The sequence below is a fragment of the Callithrix jacchus genome, chromosome 4, assembly GCF_049354715.1.
Source record: "Callithrix jacchus isolate 240 chromosome 4, calJac240_pri, whole genome shotgun sequence".
Taxonomy (NCBI): Eukaryota; Metazoa; Chordata; class Mammalia; order Primates; family Cebidae; genus Callithrix; species Callithrix jacchus.
The window spans coordinates 124,978,569-124,999,975 of record NC_133505.1 but is presented as its reverse complement, the minus strand read 5'-3'; the positions used below and the strand labels follow the sequence as shown (position 1 = coordinate 124,999,975).

Here is a 21,407-nt window from a genome sequence, read left to right as displayed (position 1 = left end):
CTTAGATCTATGTGACAATCTGGCACCCCATCCTGGATTATTATTCAACTCTGTGCTTGTAATTCCTTGTTCTGTGTATTGCTTAGGCTTTAGGGGAAGTGCTGTATCTTGACCAGGGTGCCGTAGTGGGAGTCTCCAACTCATGGGTTAGATGCAGTTTCTAGGTGAAGCAGCACCCCTCCCTGCCTCGGTCTGCTCTGCCTGGGGTTTGCTCCCATCCAACCAGACCCATTGAAATGCACCTGGTACTTTGGTTGGAGCTAGGAGATCTCTTGATTTCTTCATCTCTCTCCCTGGGTGTTGTGCACCGAAATTGTGTCTATTTGGCCATCTTGTTCCCTCTGCCAATGAAATTTCTAATCTGATTTATTCCTGGCTGAGAAGGAAGCCACTTCAAAAATAATCCTACTTTCTTATTAGAAATATAGAAATACCCTCTTTTTCTACAAGGATGAAAATATCATCCATATTTCCTCCCATTCAGTTCCACTGTAGTTAAAAAAAAATGTGATTTCAAAATGTATAAAAGAAGAGGAGGCAAACTGGTGGTTTGCTGAACATGTCAGGCCCAAACACTTGTTCTGTTTGGTGGTCATATTATTTAAAAACTGAAATTGAATGCCCCTCAAGTAGGCCTTTTGCTCCCCATAGGTCCACCAAATATTTAGACATTTAGGCAATCTTCCTAGCAACTGAAGGCATTTGATTTTGACATCTTTACACTAACATCACATTAGAAGTAGACTGAAACACCACATGACTAAGACATGTTAGGCAAAGTTACAACTGTGCTAATGTCAGCATTCTGCTCTTCAATTTACATGTGGAAAAAATTAATTTCAGGAATAAGGAATTATAGCAAATTCAGTGTCCACAGTCACATGCCTCTTGTATAATCTAATTTTTACAATCTAATTTTTCTCCCATATAACTCCCTTCTCTTTTAGTTCATTCTGCACATTACTTCCTGGTTAGTATTCCTAGAGCCTAACTTTAATTACATATTTATTGTTCGTTCTTTTTTTCATTACTGTGTACCAGGCCTCTTTAGGTGCTAAGAACACAAAATAGATGAGGCTCAAGGTCTCATACCCCTGAAAAAAATCAGACTTGTAAATTAAAATAATAGGAGTGTAATAGTTGGTACAAATGAGTCCTGAGGAAACACAAAGAATGAAGATTGTGACTTCGCCTGGGAAATAGTTTTCCAAAGGTAACAATTGAACTGACTTTTGAAAGACAAATATTCAGCTGATGACTAAGTCAGACAAAGGCATTCTACACACTCAAACCATGGGCTCAAAGAAAGGCTTGGAAAATTCAGGATACCTCAAGTAGTTTGGTTTTACTAGAGCAACAGGGAGTAAAGAGTGGCAAAAAAGGAAATATGCATTCATTTCATTTAATGTTTTATTTTATAAATTGTTTAATGCTGCAAGCATTGAGGAAAAAGCAATGATTTACATAGTAGCAGCATTTGTTGTACAGAGTTCACAGTCTAGGGAGGAATACAGAGAAGTAAAGAGGCAATAAAATAGAGTTCAGCAAATGGTATGATAAAGTAAATGCAGAGAGTCAAGGAAGCACAGAGGAAGATGTGTAGAAGTAGACAAGTATATGGTGGCTGGTGGGTTTTCTGATGTGCTGCTGATATCCACCTTTGGGAATGAAGGACTTATTTTCCCAATTTCTGACAATGATGCCAGAAGACAATCCTCAAACTGTAGTATTACACAAGATCTTTCTTCCTTCCAAAGATATCTTGCATCCAATGCTTGACCAGTAAGCCCTGGCCCCAACTTGAACAAACCTTGGAACAATTCTGAGCAGCCAGTCCTGCTCCAGAACTACCCAAGGGGTGGGCTGAGAAACCTTTACTGGGGCTGGATCACAGCTCAACTTCTCCTTTTACCTTATCCTGTTTCCTTCTCCATTCTTCTACAGATGTTGATCCATTGGGAACTCCCTAACAAATATCCTGTTTCAGAATTTTCTTCCCTATACAAATTATGAAGTGTCTTTGAATGTCATTCTGTGTAACCTGGACTTTATTCTATAAACAGCTAGAGCCAAAGAAGGCTTTTAGCAGGGAAATAACTTGATCATAAATGTAAATAAGAAGGGTGCAAAATTGAAGACAAGAGTAGAGAAGAGAATGTTATGGTAGTCTAACCAAGAAACATTTATAACATAAATAAAGCTATCCGCAGTGGGGTGGAGAGAAAGAGATGAATGTAGGATGTATTTATGGGCAATATTGGCAGGATACACTTGGTGATTGATTATAGGTAGTGAGCATGGTAAAATCCTCTAAGTCTCCAAGTTCTTTTGCTTGGGCAAAAGGATATGTTTTGTTATAACTAATCAAGAGAGAAAATACAGGAGAAGAAGAAGGATCATTAATGAATATAAGTTCACTTTTGTACCTGTTGACTTTGAAGTAAATTCAATACAGTAAAAATGCTGTAATACTTGGTAGCTGGTGGAAAACATATATTGGGAGATCAGGATGAAGGTCAGTGTTAAAGATATAGGGTTGGGAATAATCAGAATCTATGGTAGTTAAATACACAGATGTGAATGAGCTCAGAGTTTCACTGTTCTGTTCTAAAATGGTCAGATCTCCATACTGCTTACCAAAGCAATTCCTAACTCCTCCAACTTGCATCCAGACAAAATAATGACACTTCAGCACTACAGAAAGTGTCAGGATTGTTTGTACACCTCACCCCATTCTCACCTCACCCTCAAAATTTTAGTTCTGATAGATAAGGACTTCCTTATCTTCTGCTGTCTAGCTTTCTTGCCTTACTTTCTACCTGTCTCCTGGCTCATATCTTTTGCTTAAGGCATTGTGTTAAAGTCATCTAGTTCAAGCTTTTCCTTTCCTTTTTTTTTTTTTTGGGACATAGTCTTGCTCTGTCACCCAGGCTGGAGTACAGTGGTGAATCTCAGCTCATGGCAACCTCTGTCTCCCGAGTTCAAGCAATTCTCTTCCTCAGCCTCCCAAGTAGCATAGATTACAGGCGTCTGCCACCACACCTTGCTAATTTTTTGTATTTTTAGTAGAGACGGGGTTTCACCACCTTGGCCAGGCTGGTCTTGAACTCCTGACCTCGTGATCCACCTGCCTTGGCCTCCCAAAGTGCTGGGATTACAGGCATGAGCCACCATTCCTGGCCCCTTTCATTTTTTTTTTTAAGCAGATGTAGAACTTGAGACCCAAAGAGGCTAAATGATTTGCCCAAAGCTACATTACTGGTAAGTAACAGAGCTGGGACCCAGATTTCCAGGATCATGGCTTAATGTCCTACTGCCATACAACATGAAGTTGACTCCATAATTTTCCAGGCAATAAGTTCAAGCTAACAGGTATTTCTCAAAAGAAGATATACAAATGGTCAACAGAGAAATGAAAAAAATGCTCACTATATCTAACCATTAGGAAAATGCAGATTAAAGCCACAGTGAGATATCATCTTACACCTGTTAGAATGGCTGCTATAAAAAAAGACAAAAGATAACAAAGGTTGACAAGGGTGTAGAGAAAAGGAAACCCTGGTACACTGTTGATGAGAGTGTAAATTAGCATAACCATTATGGAAAATAATATGGAGGCTCATCAAAAAACTAAAAACAGAATCACCATATAATCCAGCCATCCCACTTTTGGGTATATAACCAAAGGAATTGAAATCTGTATGTCAAAGAGATTTCTGCACTTCAATGTTCACTGCAGCACTATTCACAATAGTCAAGATACGGAAGCAACTGAAGTGTCAGTGGATGAATGAATAATGATAATATGGTATATATGCATGACAGAATATCACGCAGGCTTAAGAAAGAAGGAAATTCTGTCATTGCAACAATATGCATAAACCTGGCAGAGATTATGCTAAGTAAAATAAGCCAGGCACAGAAAGACAAACATTGCATGAACTCTTTAGATTCCACATTATCAATGTTAATGTGGAATCTAAAAAAAAAATCAAACTCATGGAAGCAGAGAGTGGAATGGTACTCATCAGTGGCTAGAAAAGAGGTGAAGGTAGAGATGGAAAAAGGTGAGATGTTGGTCAAAGGGTACATAGTTTCAGTTAGATAGGAGGAATACATTTCAGTAATCTAAGAAGATTTTAAATGTTCTCACCATAAGAGAACACTAAGTAGGTGAGGTGATGCTTGGTTTTCTTTGGGAAATTAAAAAAAAATTATCTCTGATTTTTATCCATTCTCTTTGAAATCTTTTATCAAATATCTAGATCCATCATCATCTTCCATTAATACATCATCTTTCCTCTCATTTTATTCATTCCTTTATCACTTTTCTTTGAATTCTTCAAATTCACTGATTTGTTTTTTGTTGCTTTCCAGTTTTGCTCTTCACTGCTTCCATTTCACCTTTTTCTTTTAGAGAAAAGGTCTTACTGGGTCACCTGGGGGTCTCCTTGTGTTGCCCAGGCTGATTTTGAATTCCTGGTCTCAAGCAATCCTCCCACTATGGCCTCCCAAAGCATTGGGTTTACAAGGTTAGCCACTGTGCCCAGCTTCCATTTCTTTTTTTCTTTTTTTAATTCTAGCAATCTTACTTTTATTTCTAAAGGAATCTTTTCTAATCTTAAATCGTTCCTATTTTAAAATGTAATTTTAAAATTATTGATAGTTTTTAATTATTATTTTAATTAATTATTGATAGTTTTAAGTTATTGATAGTTTTATTGAGATAACATTAAAATACCATAAAATTTACACTTTCAAAGTGCACAGTCTTTAAAACACTTTTAAAGTGGTTTTTAGTGGTTGTACATTTTCACAGTTGTGCAACCATCAACATTATCTAATTTCAGAACATTTTCATCATCCGCAAAGGAAACTCCACATTCATTAGCAATCACTCCCTATGTCCCTCTCCCTCAGCCCCCGGCAATCACTAATCTACTGTTTCTATGAATTTGCCTATATATATGGACTTTTCATATATATGTGGAATTATAAAATATGTGGGGTTTGTGTCAGGATTCTTTCCCTTAGTATAATGTTTTCAAAGTTCATCCATATTGTAGCATATATCACCATTCCATTTTTATTGCTGAATAATATACTCTTATATGTGAATGCACGTGTGGGTGTGTATATAATACTTTGTTTATCCATTTATGAGTTGACAGACATTTTAGTTATTTCTATTTTTGGGCTACTATGAATAAAATTGGCATGAACATTTGTATATAGGTTATTGTGTAAACATGTTTTTATTTCTCTTGGGCAAATACCTAAAAGTAGAATTTTTAGGTCATATGGTAACCCTGTGTTTAACTTACTGAGGAACTGCCAAATTGTTTTTCCAAAGTAGCTGCATCATTTTACACTTCCACCAGCAGCGTATGAGGATTCCAATTTCTCCACATTCTTTAATATTTTTTATTGTCTTTTAAAAAAATTACAGCCTTTCTACTGGGTGTGGAATGGTATCTCATTATGGTTTTGATTTGTATTTCTCTAATGACTAGTAATGTTGAGCATCGTTTCACATGCTTTAGGTTCATGTGTATATCGTCTTTGGAGAAAAAATAGTATATCTATTTAGATCACTTTAAAATCAGATTGTCTTTTGACATTGAGTTGTAAAAGTCCTGGATACAACTCCCTTATCAGTTACTTGATTTGTAAATATTTTCTCTCATTCTGTTGGTTTTCTCTTCACTTTCTTGACGTTTTCTTTGAAGCACAAATTTTTTCAATTTTTATGAAGTATAATTTATTTTTAAGTACAATAGATTTTTTTATTATTAGCTGTGTTTTTAGTGTCATAGATAAGAAACCACTGCCTTGTCCAAGATCAAAAATATTTATGTTCCTGTTCTCTTGTAAGAATGTTATAGTTGTAGTTCTTACAGTTAGGCCTGTGATCAATTTTGTGTTAAATTTTGTATATGGTGGGCATATGGTGTAATGTTCTTTTAAATCTTGTTGGTAACTCAGCATCTTTCCAGATTTTTTAAGGTTTAGAGATTTTTCTAAAGATTTTTATTTTGTTTTGGTTTTATTATTATCTATTTCATTAGTGGGGTTATAAAATAAAAGTTTATTCCTCTGGTTAATTTCCTTTTTTACATTACAACTAAGTCTCTTAATCTAGAAGATGGTTCATTGGTTTGTTGATTCTGATGATTGTGTTTATGTCCATGGGTGGAGTTCACAGTTAAGTTCAGAATTGTCTGGGGGTCCTGTTGAAATATTAGGTACAGTCAATGGGAGAAAAGAAACTTCAAGATTTACCACAGATACTTTAATAAACTGGCATCCTAAGCGTCTGTGGGAGTAGGGCCAGAGGTGGTAGGGCCAAATTGTGCCAAAGAATTTCTCCTTGGTTTCCAAGACACTACTCAGTATGCTGTCTAGATGAAGGGCAAGCTGGGATGCTATGAGATATTACTTTGTGTAGACTATCTTTAATGGACTTTCTACAGATGCTAGTAGGACTGGTATGTGCCCCTCCCTGACTTCCCTATGTGGCACATTTGCCTCTAAACATAGAACACTTTACTGGAAATCTTCCAAATTTCACAGCAAGAGCCAATTCATATTTTCATATCCCTTTGGATATTCAATGATAGTTAAAACATGTACACTCAGATCAAAATCTTGAATCAGAACCGTTCTTTCAGCTTCTGATTTAGCTTTGTTTTTACTGATTATTCTTAGCCTCTATCTCGTGATCCTGACTAGTTCAAGTTTCTATTTTCCTCATCCTTAACTCTTATTTTGTGTTTATGCTGGTGTTTCCTATACTTGTCCTGCCCCCAACCTTGGTGACTGATTTCTTGATTTATTAGAGCACTACACTAGAACCAGGAGGCCAGATTATGCTTCTGCTGGAGGTCTCTAGTCCTTCCACACTGCCTCCCTCATCTTTCTTCATCATTCTTGCAGTAAACCTTAATTACACCCAAGGTAACCAAGTTGTCTCTGTAATGTAGACACACAGGAGCCCCTCCTCCTCCTCCTGGAGCTCCCCCTCCTCCTTCTGGAGTTCCTCGTCCTCCTCCCTCCTCCTCCTTCTTCCTCTTCTTCATTGTCTTCTCTTCTCTTCTTCTTCTTCCTCCTCTCCTTCCTTCTCCTCCTCCTCCTCCTCCTTCTTCTTTCTTCTTTCTTCTTTTTATTTTTATTTGAGACGGAGTTTCGCTCTTGTTACCCAGGGTGGAGTGCAATGGCGCCATCTCGGCTCACCGCAACCTCCCTCTCCTGGGTTCAGGCAATTCTCCTGCCTCAGCCTCCTGAGTAGCTGGGATTACAGACACGCGCCACCATGCCCAGCTAATTTTTTTTGTATTTTTAGTAGAGACGGGGTTTCACCATGTTGACCAGGATGGTCTCGACCTCTTCACCTCGTGATCCACCCACCTCGGCCTCCCAAAGTGCTGGGATTACAGGCGTGAGCCACCTTTCTTCTTTCTTCTTCTGAGACAGGATCTCACTTTGTTATCCAGGTTGGAGTGCAGTGGCATGCAACTCACTGCAACCTCTGCTTCCCAGGCTCAAGTGATTCTCCTGCCTCAGCCTCTGGAGTAGCTGGAATTATAGGTACTTACCACCATGCTCAGCTAAGTTTTGTATTTTTTGTAGAAATGAGGTCTCACCCTGTTGCCCAAGCTGGTCTCAAACTGCTGGGCCCAGTGATCCATTTGCTTCAGCCTCTCAAAGTGCTGGGATTACAGGCATGAGCCACAGTGCCGGGCCATGGAGCATCTTAAAGATTCAAGTATCTTATTTATTAATATCTGTAGATTGCCCGTAACAACTAGCACTATCTGAGCACATAGAAGATATTCAAGAAATATTAAAGAAATAATTAACTTAAATAATTAAAAGAATAATATATCAGGGCTCACGGCTGCAATCACAGCACTTTGGGAAGCCGAGGCAGGCGGATCACTTGAGGCCAGAAGTTTGAAACTAGCATGGCCAACACAGTGAAACCCCATCTCTACAAAAAATACAAAAATTAGATAGGCGTCGTGGTGTGCACCTGTAATCACAGAGACTTGGGAGGCTGAGGCAAGAGAATTGCTTGAGCCCAGGAAGCAGAGGTTGCAGTGAGTTGAGATAGCACCACTGCACTACAGCCTGGGCAACAGAGTGAAACCCTGTCTCAAAACAAAAACAAAACAACACAAAAAAGAGAATAATACATCAAATTCTTTGTAAGGAAAAACCTTCCTCCCTATTTCAAATAGCTTGAAAAAAAGACAATTTTTGTCCCTTATTTTAGGGGGCCAGAGTCTTGTTTTTTCACCCGTGTTGGAGTGCAGTGACACATTCTCAGCTCATTGCAACCTCCACCTCTGGGTTTGAAATTCTTGTGCCTCAGCCTCCCAAGCAGCTGGGATTACAACCACAAGCCAGCATGCCCGGCTGATTTTTGTATGTTTAGTAGAGACAGGGTATTGCCATGTTGGCCACACTGGTCTCCAACTTCTGACCTCAAGTGGTCCACGACTTGAGTGCTGGGATTATTGGTATGATCCACAGTGCCCAGCCTGCCCTTACATTTATTTTGATGATGAATTTGAAATGGCACCAAGGGATATCAGTGCTTTATTCACAACACTGATCTGGAGATAATTCAGAATAAAGAAATGCCAGATCCTCAGAAAGTTATTAAAACAAAAGAGTTGATGGGTCAATGGTAAAATTGTATTTCTCTCTTCATTGTACTAATTTTAATTAATGTTTTTCTTATTAACAGCAGTGCTTTATGTATTCTCAATTCTGCTCCCAAAAGAATTTAAGGTGGTTGACATAAATGTATATGATATAATAATACTTAACATAATAACAATAATAATCTACAAGGAAAGCAGAAAAAGAGAAAATGAGCATAGAAAAAAGCAAATGAAACAAGGAGGGAAAGTTGCTAAACAAAATATATGCTGCAAAGTCACCTACATGCACTTGCTTGTGGAGGGGCACATATTTGGCTCTGACTCCAGGCAATTCAAGAGGGCTCACAACCAGATAGAGATCCAGTGTTCATAAGATTCAAACAAACCAAATGCTTAGGATCGGTTTTCTAAGAAATTTCTCCAGTTGCTGAAACCAGCGAGCAATTTCTCCAAAAGGTTGCCACAGAGACTACCCTGTAAGTTGCAGTGACCACCATCCCAACAGCCAACACAGTACAATTTTATAGGGATAATTTCTCAATATAGCTAAAAACACAGAGTTTTCTTAAAAATAGAAAAGTTCAGTACACTAATTTCTAGTTTTGCAGTATTCTCAGCACCAAAAGTTGTCCTGCTGATGGTGCTAATCAGGGGAATATTTCCATGGTCAACCTAAGATGTTTAGATGGTTTCAGTGTAGCTTAATAGCATCCATAAAATTTTAAGGTCAGTAGGCACATTGTTGGATAGAATATATGAAAAAGTAAAAGAGCAGAGATTTTTTTTTGTTGTTGTTGTTGCAATCGCACTATATAACCAACCACAAATTTTAGAGGCTTAAGACTAAACTGTTTATTTTTCCTGTTCAAGGTTTTGGTTACTTCCACATTCCCTTTCCTCATTCTTGAACTAGTGGCTAGCCAGTAGATTACAGAAGCAAAAGAAATAAAGCCAATTTTAAAGCTTCTACTTAGTGTGACAATGAAGCAAACTAATAGAGGAACGGAAAAGCAAATACCACATGTTCTCACTTACAAGTGGGAGATAAACATGGAGTACATATGGCCACAAAGAAGGGAACAACAGCAACAAAAAAAGGAAACACAAAGAAGGGAACAACAGACACCAGGGCCTACTTGAGGGTGGAGGGCAAAAGAAGGGTGAGGATGGAAAAACTACCTATTGAGTACTATGCCTACTACCTGGATGGCAAAATAATCCTTACATCAAACCCCCACAACATGGAGTTTATCTATATAACAAACCTGCACTTATACCCTTGAACCTAAAATAAAAGTTAAAAAGAAACCTCTGCTTGCATCACATCTGCTAACTTCAGTTAGCCAAAGCAAGTCACATGGGCAAGCCCAATGTGAAATAGGTGGGGAAATGCTACATATACTCTGCTCATTCTGATAAAACATATTTCCAAGTCACTTGACAAATGCTTTGTAATTCTATCACAGGGAGAGAAGGAAGAATTGGGAATACTTCAATTACCACATCCATAATTCTATTTGCGACTTCCCTTTACTCTTCAGTTCTCATTCAGTAACTCGAAGAATCATAAAAAGTTGGAGTTAATCTAGTATGATCCTTTCCTTTTACATGCAAGTTATCTGGGGCCCAGAGAGATTATGAGACTTGCCTAAGATCACACAGTCAACTCAGAGCTCTACCACATTGAACCAAATGGTTGTAACTCTAACTTTCCTCTCTATCATCTGCCTCAAAACCCCAACTCCACAGGGAATTACAGGAGTCTAATTCATGAGGTGAATATATGAGTTAGGCCCTGAACTCCTGTCTCCAGAGGTAAAAGCCTAGATTCACTGTGGATATGAAGGGTTTTAGCAGTGCACTGTGAAGAGAGTATAAATTCTAGGTTCTGACTTGGAGAAATTGGTTTTTCACAAAGTGACTGGTGTGTGTGTAGGGAGGACAAATTTCTAATGAGAATATTTATAGACTCTAGTTGTTATTTAAAAGTAGGTAATATTTCCAGAAGGAAATGTTTAGTTTGCTTCCCAGTTGCTTTCCATTGTCTCCAGCTTCATCTGACAAAGAAGCAAATGTAAGGAAGGGCAAGGGGTGGGTAGGTGGAACAACAATGGAAAACTGCCAGAGATGGAGGAAAGATATAAAATTCGGCCTTTTCAACATGACGTTTGTTTTTTAAGTTTCCCTAATGCCCTCTCTAAGGTAAATCCCAGAGGCTATGTGTTTGGCTTACTCCTCAAAAGCAGATTTGAGTTGGTAAGCCACTGAAATGCATCAGAGGAAGGTTTGTTTTGAGAGAAGGGAACAGCTGTTCCTCCTGGAGTCGCTGGCAGACATGGAGCCCTATCCGTTACCCCTGTGTTCCTAGATGGTATTGCTTACAGCCCTTTTTGTGTTCTGTTTACTCTTCCAATTCTGTAGGTCAGCTTGAATGGATATTATATATATTTTTAGAGACACTTATAGCTAAGATTTTTGTTATCGATGACCTGTCTAAGTTCAAAAGTTTCTTTGACGTTTCATGGTTTTACTCCCAGTTTGTTTACTTCTGCAAATCAGCTCTTCTGGCAAGAAACTTGACTCCTCCAGATGATATTATCTTGGAGGAATGTAGGGCCAGGCTACAGGGTAGTTTTTCTGAGAATAAATGATCTGACCACACATAATAAACAAAGCCAGATAAGAAGCAGCCATTCAACATGAAAACAAAGAACAATAATTTAGATATATAGCTTTAAAATAGAAACACAGGAAAAGATACAAAATATGTTTTAAAATAATTATTTTCCATCTTAGTTTTGTTCTGTTCCCCTTATTTTAGCCTTAAACAGACAGTCCCCAAATTTTCAACCATGATTTCATTTTTAACATAATAAAATTTCACAGAATTGCACATAATAGTGGTTATACTTTTAGTAGAAGCTGACTGGAAAATACATAAGGACAAACACATTGCTATGAATTCAGTAATGCTTTTTGCCCAGGCTGGATGTGAATTCCTGGCCTCAAGTGATCTTCCCATCTCAGTCTCCGGAGTAGCAAGTAGTGGGGCCTACAGGTACACCCTACCTCATCTGGCTTCAATATTGCTTTTAATTAAAGGCATACTTTTTAAACAAAAGAGCATCTGTATTCATTTGAAGACTAGGGGTATACATCAGTGCAACCTACCTTATTCAGGTAAGCATACCTTATGGGACTTCAGGTCCCATTGCAATAATTTTAAAACTTGCAGGTGTCCATAGCGCATAGGTTGATATCTAAACTTTGCCTTTCGTCATTTATGCCTGTCAACTTTGGGATTTGTCCTATTTAATAATGTCATTGCTCTCCTGCCTGCACAGGCACTGCATATTCTTACCAGTTGGCTTTAACAATATGTAATATAATGGTCAGAGCTCTGTCTTTCTAAAAGGCAGAAGATTGGAATTTTGGATTGTTTTGTTGTTGTTATCTATTAATATATTTCTTTGAAGAACTCAACAACTTTGAGACTGTTTTGCCTTTTGCAAATTTAAAAATGGGGCTGGGGAAATACTTGCTCAGCCCAACTCATGGTTATTATGAGGAACATAGTAGATTATGTAGCACTTAATCATATAAACAATAAATCGTCCCCACTGAGTATTTTTGCAGAATCTTTCCATTTGGAAAGATTATCAGCTTTTGCAGCGCTATAAAGATACGGTTCACCCAGACTTACATTGGCCTGGGTGACTACCATGCTCTTCAAACACATAGTGGGTAGTAGATAGGAAGGGGGAAATCTGTGCATTGGACTGGGCTGGGAGTAATGAACTAGGTTTACGATTTATCTCCGCCATTTCAGTGAGTCATTTTCATCTCTCTGAGACTTAGTCCCTTGTGAATAGAGAAATGAATGAAAATCTCAGAGGTGTTCATATTTGCAATTAGGGCTTTTTTTTTTCTAAATGAAATTAAATTGCAAAACTCCAATATATAAATCAGATACCCAAAAAATGCAGTTTTCTCATGAGTTTAAAATGTTCATTGATTGCAAATGAAGCCCTAAGAACACAGTTTGAAAACCACTAATTTAGTTCATGTCTAAGATCCAGCTTTACATTAAGATGCCCATTTATTAAAGTGAGATATGTTTCTGCCCAAATATTGCTAGTTGTCATCTACATGGGACTTCTTGCCTTGATGGTCTTTTCCACTCAGGAAATCAAACTACAGAGCAGCACTTTAAGTGTAAAAAAAAATCAAAGAAAGCTCTATATTCTTAAGTAATAGTTCCCTCAAGCAATGGTGACCCAATTTAATGCCCTTCTTCATGTTAGTAATATTTTCCTCTAAAGAACTGGGCCAGGAAATCTAGAATCTGAGCACCATCCCCCATAGACTAGTATAGGAAGAAACATTCATAATTCTAAAATTTGTAGCCACTCTAGGACTGAGTCTGAATCTGAAGGATCCCTCTTTGTTCACTTGGTGCCTAACAGTAACTGACATATAGAGGACACTCAATAAGTCTTGAATGACTGACTGACTAAATGGATTGAGTGAATTCGTGGCAACTAATTAAGCAAGAAAAAACTGAATTACATGATTGGTTTTGAAAGCAGCCATTATTAAGTTTCTAATTAAGTTTGTCACCTAGCAAATCTAATCTATGCCTTCAGACCCCAACACCACCACTGTACTCTCAGGGTTCTCAGATATTTTGAGTTTCCAAACCATGCTGGGGTCATTTTCAGGGAGCAGACTGAACTGTCACACGGTAGCTGCCCTTCTTTTCTTTTCTTTTTTTTTTAACATAATCCCAAATGTGAAAATAAATTGTCCTTATTTTCAGCCACTGAAAGAATGTCGGGGAGCTAGATCTTGAGGCTGGTAGAGAATAGCAGTTAATGATGAGAAGCACAGACACTGACTACTGTGGCTCTAATACTGACCTTTCCATGTATTAGCTACCACTATGGGTAGCTATCTCTGTTTCTGTAAAATGGGGTATTAACTAATGAGAGGATTGAATGAGCTAATGCCCCTGAAGCTCTTAGAACAGAACCAGACATGTAAACATTCAATAGGTATTGACTTTCATTTATTCATCCTGAATGAAAATCTCAGAGCTGTTCACATTTTCTAATCAGGGCTTGCCTAACTCAAAACTTATGCTCTTTTGTTTAATAAAGTATGCTTTTAATTAAAATTTATAGTACAAAGAGCATACGTTTTGAATTAGGCAAGCCAGACTTTTAATTCAGACTCTGGTTCTTTTCTGGGGGGCAGTCATTTAATCTCACTAAACTTTTTTCATCGTGTGTTAAGTGCTATTTAAAATTATAGCAGACTATAGCTTTCTGATTTCCAGGACTCTTTAAGTTTAAGAAAACACTTGTGTAGGCCCACTTTGGATATGAAGGAGGAAGCTACAGCCAGAGAACTAAAATGCTTTTCATAATAAAACAATTTTGAGCATTCTGGAGTTTGAGATGAAAGCACCAACCCTAGGAAAGAGAGAAGTCCAGCAAAGTAGCCAGGAATCTGGGGCTCTATTTGGGGAAACAGTTTTAATATCCAATATTAAGTTGTTGCTTGGCACCAGAGTAGAACATTCCTTACTTTTTACCAAAAGTTAAATAGATGTTTCTTAACCAATCATATGTGGGTGATAACCTTGGGGAGTGAAGAAACTGGGGTGATGCATCAAGTATTGGGTAACGCCATATAGCAAAAGGGAACACACATACATAGGCAATGTAAAGGAGACATGGAGAATTGGCCTGTGTAGGAAAAGAGAATGTGAGGCAAGGAAGAGAAACCTGGAGATGTGGAGAGGAACAGCGGATTTCTCACCAGTGTGTGAGATGGCAATGAGGCATTTTTATTTTACACTAATCTTATAGGATAAGAAAGCTAGAGTCTGTTGAAGAACTTGAGTACCCTGGTATTTGAATTATAGGCTGGGCAGAATTCCTATGATAATTAAAGGTAATGGATGTGGCCCTGCACAATGGCTCATGCCTGTAATTCCAGAACTTTGGGAGGCCTAGGAGGGAGGATTGTTTGAGCCCAGGCATTCAAGACCGGTTAGGGCAACATGGCAAAAGCCCATCTCTATAAAAAATATAAAAATTAGCCAGATGTGGTGGCACATACCTGTAGTCCCAGTTACTCGGGATGCTGAAGGGGGAGAATCATCTGAGCCTGGGAAGTTGAGGCGGCAGTGGGCCAAGATTAAGCGACTGCACTTCAGCCTGTGCATAAGAGCAAAACCCTGTCTTAAAATAAAATAAAATAAAGTGAGTGGATATAAACTAGCACAAGTAACCATTTGATAAATGACAACTATCATATTGTTGATTCATGTATTATTCATAGAATATGTATCTAGCCCAAGGAAGCTGGGCAAACAACAGCTGGTACACATGGGGGCAGTGGAGCATACAGGTTCCCACTCATCTTACCCATGGCTGAAACTTACCTAATGTCCATCCTCTTACTCCCCACATCTCTACGTCCAGCATTTTTCTCCTGTCTGCACAAAGAAAACATACTCCTTGAAGAAACAAAATGGGTTTCCAGGAGTAGTGGGGCTATGTCTCTGGAGGAGCACAGGCAGGCTTGTGTGATGTGTAATGGTAAAGGATTTCTTCAAAGTCATAGTCCTGCCTTAGAGAATGCCTGGAGACTATAAGTTTTTAAATTATTTCATTAATTAACTCACTGAAGGTAAGAGTAACAAGCAGTGTCCTAAAAACATGCAGTTATTTTACCTGTAATCCATTTTCCAGTGACTACCAAGATAGCTGAAGCACAAAAATAGGGAATGACTTTGTTTTCCCAAGATATAGTCACTGTGATTATTTTTAGATGAACGGTCTCGAGCCAGAAGCACAACTCATAATTATGTTGCTATGATTCTGCAACCAGTTGTTCTGTGGAATTAATTCAACTGTGAAAACTTTAAAGTTACATTTTCTGAAAAAGCCAGAAAAACTGGAAGTAAAATATTCCATGACATGCAGTGCTGTTTCCTGAGATCATCTCCCATTGCTCCACTTTGTGACTTGCATGCCTCCTGCTTAGCCCCCCTTGCATTCCCAGCTCTTATCCAGCTCTTACCCTGCTCTGTGAATTATTGAAGTCCACTGACAGTCCCTCCTTTGTGAAGCATTCCTGAAAGCCCCAGCCTGGCAGATCTCCCCTTCCTCTGACCTCCTGTATTGATAGTGCATTGTCTTCACCTTTCTTAGAACTCCTCATCTTTTGCCAGTGAATTCTAATTTATTTTCATATATATATCTCACTATTTTCAAAGCTAGGTTCGTACCGTGTAATATAGTTGACTATTCATATCCAGGGGCCATGAATCCAACCAGTGGTTGATTACAACTATTTGGAAAAAGGCCAGGTGTGGTAGCTCTCACCTGTAATCTCAGGACTTTGGGAGGCTGAGGTGAAAGGGCTGCTTGAGCTCAGGAGTTTGAGACCAGTGTGGGCAACCAAGACCTCATCTCTACCAAAAAAAAAAAAATGCAAAAATTAGTCAGGCATAGTGGTGCATGCCTGTGATCTCAGCTACTTGGGAAGCTGAGGGAGGAGGATCACTTGACCCTAGAAGGTAGACACTCCAGCCCGGTGACAAAGCAAGATTCTGTCTAAAAAACAAAACAAAAGAAAAACCCCAAAAGAATAAAAAAATAATAGTACAACAATTTAAAAATTATAATATAACAACTATTTTCATAGCACTTACATTGTGTTAGGTATTGTAAGTAACCTGGAGATATATACTGGAAGATGTTACATTTTCCAGTATAACCTATTTGCATAGGTTATATGTGCCCCTCTACATAAGGGACTTGAGCATCCTCAATTTTTGGTATCTTTGGGAATACTGGAACCAACCCCTCTTGGGTACCAATGAACAACTGTAATTTTCCATTTCAAAAACAGTATGTCAAATTTATATCAAAAATCTGGAAGAGAAAAATGAAACAATGCATCTCATCATTTTGACACAAATTTTGTACTTATCACTTTAGGCTGTTTCTTTCTAAACCTTTTTCTATGATTATTATTTCATCGATTTAATTTTAGTGGATATGCAATTTTATATCCTTTTTTTCAATTAACGTTACATCATAATCATTACTGAAATTACTACATAGCCTTCATAAATATTTAAAGGCTGCAAAATATTAATTACTTTTCTATTGTTAAATTTTTAGATTATTATATTCCACTATTATAAACATTGCAGTTGACATTTTCATGCATATAATTTTTACAGTGTGTGTGTTTGTGTATGCACATGCACATTTTGATTTTTTTCCCTTAGGATAGTGTCCCAAAAGGAAACTTACTGAACCAAAGAGCAAGATTGTTTCTATGGCACATATTGCCAAGTTGCTTTCCTTAAGAGTTGGACCAATTTATATTATTAGAAGTGTATGAGAATATTGCTTTCTCCAAAGCATCACCAAAATTATGTTCTTAATTATTTATTCTTTAGATAAATGAAATAGGATGACCTTAATGCACTGCTTTGCATTATTTTAAGCATACAGAAAAGTATGCAGAAAAAATATATAACCCCTGGTCCTGGTTTATCAAATCTTAACAAATTTCCACACTTTTATTAGTTTGTTGTTGTTGTTTGTTTTTTTTTAGTTTTTGAGATGTAGTCTCGCTTTGTCACCCTGGCTGAAGTGCAGTGGCGCCATCTCAGCTCACTGCAACCTCTGCCTCCCAGATTCAAGTGATTCTCCTGCCTCAGCCTCCCGAGTAGCTAGGACTACAGGTGTGTGCCACGATACCTGGCTAACTTTTTGTATTTTTAGTAGAGACGGGGTTTCACCATGTCAGCCAGGATGGTCATGATCTTCTGACCTCATGATCCACCACCTTGGCCTCCCAAAGTGCAGTACTACATATACAACTGAAGTTGTTGTGCACAACTTTCCCAAATCCGTTCCAATGCCTTCCTCTCTCCCTCTATAGCGACAACTGGAATTTGATGTTTATCATTCCTTTACACTCCCATGTCCATATATTTTAATTGTTAAACCTTTAAATACTAATGAAGTCGAATTTTTTTAACATAATATAACTAATATTAAAGTGCTCAGATTCTAGAGTCAGGTGGAACTGTCTTTGAATTCCTGCTCTGTCACTAGTTAACCATGTCTCCAGAGGCCTCTCTATGACTCATTTGCCTCATCTATGAAATGGAGGTAATAATAATTCATACTATTTTTTTTTCTTTTGAGACAGGATTTCTCTCCTGTTGCCTAGGGTGCAGTGGTGCACTCTCGGCTCACTACAACCTCTGCCTCCTGGGCTCAAGCAATTCTCCTGCCTCAGCCTCCCTTGTAGCTGGGACTATAGGCATGTGTCACCACACCAAGCTAATTTAGGTATTTTTAGTAGAGATGGGGTTTCACCACATTGGCCAGGCTGGTCTCAAACTCCTGACCTCAAGTGATTCACCCACCTCGGCCTCCCAAAGTGCTGGGATTACATGTGTGAGCCACCACACATGGCTAATTCATACTACGCTTTATCATGTTGTTATGAAGATGAAATGGGAAGCTGCATGTGAAATTCTTGGCATAGTGCTCTAGTTTTTCTTGTGAATTATTTGCCCCTTTTCTTAGCAAGATTAGATTACCTAAAACTTGTGAAGCACCTTTACAACATGATCCTATTTATTCCTCACAACGGTTTTATGAGCAGGTACTGCAAGGATCCTATTTGATCCCAGTGATAAGCCAGCATGTTGCAACGCTGTGCTGAAACCTGAGTCTCTGGTTCTGGCACCTCTTGCTTTGAACTTATTTGCTGCAGCTCCATCAACTCTAAAGTCATTTCGTGATACAATGTCATTGATTTATGAGGTGGCTTTAGTACTATGCTTTAACACAGTCATTATAGACAGATCCTAGCATCTCTCTGACTTATAATTGTCTTCCTTCTCTATTTTTTCCCTGAATAGTCCACATAAAAATATTTTATAGCTCTATAAAACTAAATATCCTCTTAAACTCAACACATAACATTACCATTAATAACATATTATATTTTTACATTATGAGAGATTTAGTATTTTATAGGGATGGTATTACTTTTTTCTGATTTTTTTTTTTTTTTTTGGAAAACAAAGTAAAAATCTTAAGCAATTCCTGTATCCAGATTTCAATATATTAATGCATTAGTCCTAAACATTTTAACTAAAATAAACTCTTAAGGATTCTGGATATTTATTAATAGTTAACTAAAGTAGAATTAAAATTTTATTATTTATAAAATGTAATTTAAAAAAGAATAATAACAAACATTATTTAAATGTATTTAGAAACCAAATTTCACAAAACCTTATTTTTAAGTTGGTTTTTCAAGGCACAAGAAAAAATACTCTGGATATAACTTATAATCTACTCTTGTGTGCATTAATAGGACACATGTATAATTATCAGTTTTGTTTATACAAGTTTTAAACTACAAACATCTTAAGATGACATTCTTTGGTAATTATATTTTACTGTTTATCAATATTCCATTTTTCCTTTCAAAATTCTGACACCTCTCACATTGACATTCTCCTTATCATATTTGAGAAAAACCAGATTCAGAAAACTTAAGATGGAGTTAATTAGGTAATTCCAGACATTACATGGTCCCACGCATGGTGGAATGAGGATATCCTCAAAGGCACCTAGAGGAGCAGGGAGCATCTTAAGACTCAGGAAGCATATGCATTACGGACACATGATCATGCAAAGGATATTGATGGAAATAAGTATGAAGTACTTTGAAAAGACATTCAATATAGATCCTACATACCTAAATACAGTGTTTGTTTTGGTTTTATTCCAATGGGAGAGTTATCTGGCTCTTTTTTCCCCCAGAAATCACTGGGTTCAGGTATGGGTTACTACATATGGGTAGTAGGAATATGGGTTACTACAAATCTATGAAAGCCATTGCCTTATAAATGACGATACAGGCCCTTACCTGGCAATTTGCCAACTCCCCTAGCTTCTCACTGCAGTAGTTCTCTGTAGCTGGCCTTTTGCCAAGATCTGAGAAGATATCAAGGCATATGAGCTTCACTATAGCTCACTCTTGAGGTCTTTAGCTGATACCTTCTCCAGGGAGGCTGGCAGGCACTTTAGCAGAAAGCCACCTTGAAGCCTATAAAGTTTACCTTTTCACAGAGGTTATACTTGCAGGCAAATGCCCACATGTACCAAATCATTTTAAGGAAACCCATCATAACCCTCTGGATGAGAATGCAACAGAAAAACTATAGTGCCTGGTGCCAGTTCACATGTAGCAGGTAGGTACTTAAGGAATGATAGCTACATCTGCCACAAAAACATGGAGACACACTCTCATTTGCTGATTACAACGCATTTCATCTAAGACATTTTAAGCCATCTGTTCCAAAAGTTGGTATGTGGGAAGATGAAAGTTCTTTTTTAAAAAATTATGTGGTAACACCCAAAATCAAAACTAAAGCTAACGTGGCATTGCTCATTTATGCTCTAATTTTCTGGAAAACAGTTTCAAGCAAGTTAGGACGGCAGCAGGCCCAGGAGCTGAACAAATCCAGGGGCCAGCTTAGGGCAAACTGGGGTGGGATTAGATGTTCCAGTCTGCACTGTTCTTCTAAGCCTGTCATGATCTGAAACTTAGATCTTGGACCTGGGCCAGAACCAGACTGACCTTTAAGGTTGAGCAAAGAAGGCAACAGTATCCAAACAACCATGGTGATGAATTCTCTTGATACTGCCTTTTCTCTCTATTCTCCCCGAATGCTGATCAAATGCTTCCCAATCTACCACCTCCCTTAGTGTCACTACAACTACTGTCTTCTACTGAAATTGAATGCCTTTTTAAGATTATGAAAATAAATGCTAATTACTATGTCTTTTGGTCTCAATGGAAAACAGTTATCCTTCAGCTATCTTTCGTAGTATAAATAACTTGCCCAACTTTGCTAAGGCTTAAGTTTGCTCCATAACTTCATTAGAGGGTTATTGTAATGGAAAAAAGTGCCTAATTAATTAATATAAAGACTAATTATTATAAAGCTTTGTATAATGTCCTAATTAGAGAATATAGATTCATGATCTTTTCATCATTTCTTTTGTCATCATTCACAGCATATGTATTAGGAGTATAAGTTAATTTTCGATGCTTTGTTCATTGTAAGCACTTGTAATAATGCATGTATTTGATACTCAGGTGGCTCTTTGTGTTTTCATTTTAGTAATTGTTGATTCAAGGTGCATAGAACATTAAAAAACTAGTGTTAATTACTATAATGAAAGTATAGATTGGTTACTATGTTTTTAAAATCTTTTGAGTATTGCTTGTAAAAAAAAAGTCTGTAAGATTTTTTTCTGAGTTCACTTTTAGGTAGTACATTAAAAATAGATTCCCCCAAAACAATACTACAAAATATTTGGGATGTTTAAGAAATACCTTGTTTATGCCTCAAAGTAGAGGAAAAAAAGACAAATTTGAACTAATTTTAATTTAGTATACATATGTCCAAACATATGATTCCCTCTTTTTTTCTAAAGCACATTTTCAAAAGTGTGTTTGGGACAACCTGATATGTTACACTTTTGAAATATAAGCAAAATAGTTAAATGTCAACTTATAATATTTATTAATTTATTTATAACACTTATTAAATGTACTTATTTAAATATATTGCTTTTTTCACTTCTATATTTAATATATATTTATACTCAT

At 37.5% G+C, this 21,407-nt stretch overlaps 2 protein-coding genes across 6 annotated transcripts in view; one reads left to right on the top strand and one right to left on the bottom strand.

The window, feature by feature from the left end:
• The window catches only part of LOC128931813 (zinc finger protein 415-like), a 118,177-nt gene extending 102,717 nt beyond the window's left edge, over window positions 1-15,460 (bottom strand). For 3 of the 5 annotated variants that reach the window (XR_008480809.2, XR_013534503.1, XM_078369986.1), the window contains exons 1-3: window positions 15,413-15,460; window positions 15,121-15,174; window positions 14,796-14,917 (exon numbers count right to left, since the gene is read on the bottom strand). Coding sequence is in view for 3 of the 5 variants with exons in the window: in XM_078369986.1 (XP_078226112.1) it covers window positions 14,796-14,917; window positions 15,121-15,174; window positions 15,413-15,423 (187 nt within the window). In the remaining 2 variants the exon portion in view is untranslated. Of the gene's footprint in view, window positions 1-14,795 lie in introns of all 5 variants that reach the window. The other 2 variants (XM_054254369.2, XM_078369985.1) reach the window with 2 other exon arrangements.
• The window catches only part of CEP85L (centrosomal protein 85L), a 256,166-nt gene that overhangs the window by 33,135 nt on the left and 201,624 nt on the right, over window positions 1-21,407 (top strand). The window lies entirely within an intron of this gene.